Here is a 4,145-nt window from a genome sequence, read left to right as displayed (position 1 = left end):
GGCCACTTTCATGGCTCCCCTACAGCCTGAGGTGGCCGCCGCCGCCGTAGTGCTGCCGGAGCGGCTGCAGCGTCGGGAAGCGGAGCGGCAGCAGGGCGTGGAGCGGCAGCGGCAGAAGAAGGAGGCGCAGGTGGTGAAGGAGGAGCAGAGCGAGTTCTTCTTGGCCGCCTTCGCCCGGGAGCGGGAGGCCGTGGAGGAGCTGCTGGCGGCGGGGCGGCTGGAGGAGGCGGCCGCCCGCCTGCAAGGGCTGCAGAAGCTGCTGACCGAGAGCGTGCGGTTCCCGACCCCCAAAGAAAGACGCGGCTCCGGGCGGCGCCCCGCGCCCCGCCGAGCCCCCCCCGCCCGAGCCCGCCGCCCCGGCCCCCGGCCGCCGCCCCGCCGAAGGGGAGGAGGTGGGCCCGCCGCTGTGCGGGTTCGGCGGCGCCGAGGGCGAGGAGCTGGAGCTGGGCCCCGCCGAGCTGCTGCAGCGCGACGTGGTGCTCTCCGAGCTGCGGGGCTGCCGGGTGCGGCTCCGCGGCAACGCCAACACGCTGCGGGTGCGGGACTGCCGGGGCTGCACCGTGCTCTGCGGGCCCGTGTCCACCTCCGTGCTGGTGGACGGCTGCAGCGATTGCCTCCTGGTGCTGGCCTGCCAGCAGCTCCGCACCCATCGCACCCGCGACAGCCGGTTCTACGTGCAGGTGACCAGCCGGGCCGTCATCGAGGATTGCACGAAGGTCTCCTTCGCCCCCTACACCTGGAGCTACCCGGGCATCGAGAGAGATTTCGAGTCTTCTGGACTGGACAGAAACAGAAACAACTGGAACCTGGTGGATGACTTTGACTGGCTGGCGACTGACAAGCCTTCGCCCAACTGGAGCCTGATCCCCGAGCAGGAAAGAATCAGCAGCTGGGACTGACTGCAGAGGCAGCTCCGTGCTGAGCAAGAAGCCCTGGTGTAAACCCCTTAATTCATAAACCGTGGGACTTCATTCCCCATATGCCATTAAATGATTCCATTGGTATTTAAGTTGTGAATTATATTGTACGACTGGATTTTTGTAATAATTGAAGAATACCAGTCAAATATAGTTTACTCTTCTTACACAAGTTGCTGCTATAACCTCTGTGTATCACTGTGGAATTTGCCAGCTACTGCAGCACCTCACTGCTGAGTTTTTCCAATTAAGGTGGGGCAAGGGGCACCAATACACAAACAACAGTGAGCTTCTGTTAGAGCTGCTGTTCTGCATTCACTCACCCGGGCAAAATCTGAATCAGCTGCAAGTCATACAAGCTGTACTGGAATGGAAAGATCAAATACTAAAATTTTCATATTTTTATGGTTCTCAAATTGCAGATCACAGTACACTATATTTTATGGGGAGTACGGGAGAGGGTTTTAGTGAGGTAACGGGGACAAAATGTTAATTTAAAGGAGGAGTTTGTAACTGAACAGCGTAGCAGGCTGAGATGAGTCCTAGGCTATGATGTAATTATGAGCCAGGTTCTGTAGATGTGGGTGAAATCTCTAAGTTGTCTTTATTTAGGCTGTTCTTTCAAGTGAGATAAATCGGAAAAAAAATAGTCTCCTAATGAACATTTAATACTGTCCTAATATATTACTGTTTGAAATTAACAAACCTATATAAATATTAAACCTTTACAGTCTGAAAAGATGCGAAATGATGCTCCTTCTGTAAACAGTTTTAACCCAAGATGGATAAAATGAGTGCGCTTCTGGGGCAATGCAGTAAGTGCCAATTAACATTAGAGAAGCTGGGCAAACTGCTCTACTGCAGTCTGAGACTTCAGGGGAGAGATGATCAGGTATTTCCTACTAGTTGTTGCATCCATCTACCAGACTATAGGTTTTGCGGTGCTTCAATCTTTAATTTATAGCACCCTGGTACTGCATAAGTGCAGTGTTGACAGAGGGGGTCAGTAAAATGGGGAGTTAAGGTGCTATATTCCAGTTCCAGAATTCTATGTTACCTTGGATAAAGTGCACAGTAACTTAAGTCTCATTTTTTCACTCCTTCTAAATAAACAAAAAGCAGTGTTATAGGATACGGTGCTCTGTTAGTGGTGAAGTGACCACTATCCATACATAAAGTCTATATAGTAGTTCTAGGTTTCCAAATGCACTCGTCATATTTTGTAAGAAATAGTTTATCTTGCCTAAGATTCAGCTTACAGTTGTATTTTAAAAGCTGCAAAATATTTATGCTGCCCTGCCATCATGTATGTGCCTCTAACAGAAAATTAATACTAACTGAACCATCAAAAACTGCATAATTGCAATGAGAAGTACTTGAAACTTAAGAAAAAGAAACTTAAGAGAAACTTTTCGTCTTAAGTTGTTTTCAGCATATTTAATTTAAAAGGGGGGAAGGGATTTTTTTGTATATTCACTTTATATATTCTTTGTTTACTTGAGTTAATGCATACTTTTGACTGAATTGGATTTTGCATTTCAAATATGTTTTGAATTTTCAGTTGTCCCTTTATTAATTATCCTTCTTTGCACTGACAGCATCATAAAATGATTTAAAGAAAACACTTAGTCTTGTTTTAATGTACATATTTTTTAATATCTGCTATTAAAGGGGTGTGATCAGGTGAGGTTCTCAACCTCAACACATCCATCTTAGTACAAAACCTGATTTTGCAGTTAATCTTTCATTCCCCACATACCCTGGTGATGATGTATCAGTCTCCTTAGCGTCCTCTAGTCCTGGCACTGCAAATTGTTCAGCCTGTAAGAACTACAGAAATTAGTTCTGCTGGCCAAGAGCCAGAAACATTTACTTACTGCGTTGATGGACGTTGCCAAACCTCGAAATGGAGAGGCTGTTGCTGGGCTGTAGCAGGGGTCAGAGGTGTGCGCTTCTCAATGCGCTTCCAACTGGCATCTGGGTGCCTTCCCGTGTCACCTGTTGGTCCGTAGCGTGCAGTATTGCCTCAATAAACAGCTTGAGTCAAAACAAGGAAATTTAGACTTCAATTTCAGGCTGAAAAATGCTTCCTCCATGACATTTTTCAGAGGTCAGTTATTGACATCCCAATTCCTAATGTTTTCTCTCCTCCCAAGTACTTAAACTTTTGTTAAACCACAATTACTATTAGGTAATACTTTTCAGGAACGTGACTGCAGAGGAGGCTGCTGAAGATGTTCCAGATGATTACTTTCCCTTAAAGATTTATCATTACCTTTGTAATACAAAACAGAAAACTGGATCTTGATCTCATGCATGACATGAAACAACAAAATTCAAGAACAGCAAGTCTGAAAAAGTGGTCCGGTAAATACTTTTATGAGATTTATAGCTCTAAATAAGTACCTTTATGTATATATACACACACAGTTGCAGATGTTTCCATGCACTTATTATTTAAAATGTTAATTTACTAATGTAGAATGATACTAGGAGAAATTCAAAGCTTCTGAAACAGAGGTATGTTACGTTAATAGTAATGTAGTACATGAACACAAGCTTCCTGCTAGAAATTTGCTGGCACATTCGTAGGCTCTATCAGTATAGAAATTCCAACTTAGGTCTGGAAGAAAGAGAAACACCTAAGCATTTCTATCTAATTAATTATTTAAAAAACACGTTACAATATTTTTTAATTAAAAATATATATGGAAAAAGAAGTCACAGTTAGTATAAGCGCTAGCAGGCTGTGCCCCCCAGAACACTTGATCCTAACAGCACCAGTGCAGACAATGCCAGGTGTTAACTCTCCTGTGCCATAACCTTCTGCCAGCCCTGGCAGGGAGGGAAAAAGTAAAATGCCATGTGAGTGAGAGAATATTAGCTGATATCCCAGCAGTACAAACAGGCATTTTCCAGTCAAATCTAGCGGAAAGCGGCAACTCCAACGTGTTGAGAATTACGTATCTACTCATTACATTTTTACAAAAGTAAAGTATTTAAAAGCATGGTAGGAGTAAGCATATATATATATATAAATGTTTTATAGGTTACTGAGATGTTTCTAATCTGCATTTAAAATTTCTCAGTTACTTCTTAAACTATTTTCTTCACATCTATTTTCATAGATGGAAAAAAATTCTTTTTATGTTGACACATACTCAAACTAATGTTTTAGAAATAAGACATTGGGGATAATTTGGCAGGTCCAGACTATAGAGTTGTCTA

General features: G+C 44.4%; 1 protein-coding gene across 1 annotated transcript; it reads left to right on the top strand.

Annotated features, from left to right (window-relative positions):
• The first annotated feature begins 6 nt into the window (after window positions 1-6).
• Window positions 7-2,539, top strand: TBCC (tubulin folding cofactor C). The gene is given in 2 exon segments (XM_014950410.1): window positions 7-282; window positions 284-2,539. Coding segments are annotated over 2 exon segments (888 nt in total). The 5' UTR covers window positions 7-10; the 3' UTR covers window positions 900-2,539.
• Window positions 2,540-4,145: the final 1,606 nt, after the last annotated feature.

This window comes from Calidris pugnax, unplaced genomic scaffold (genome assembly GCF_001431845.1).
Source record: "Calidris pugnax isolate Ruff unplaced genomic scaffold, ASM143184v1 scaffold24, whole genome shotgun sequence".
Taxonomy (NCBI): Eukaryota; Metazoa; Chordata; class Aves; order Charadriiformes; family Scolopacidae; genus Calidris; species Calidris pugnax.
This window is presented reverse-complemented; position numbering and strand designations above follow the sequence as displayed.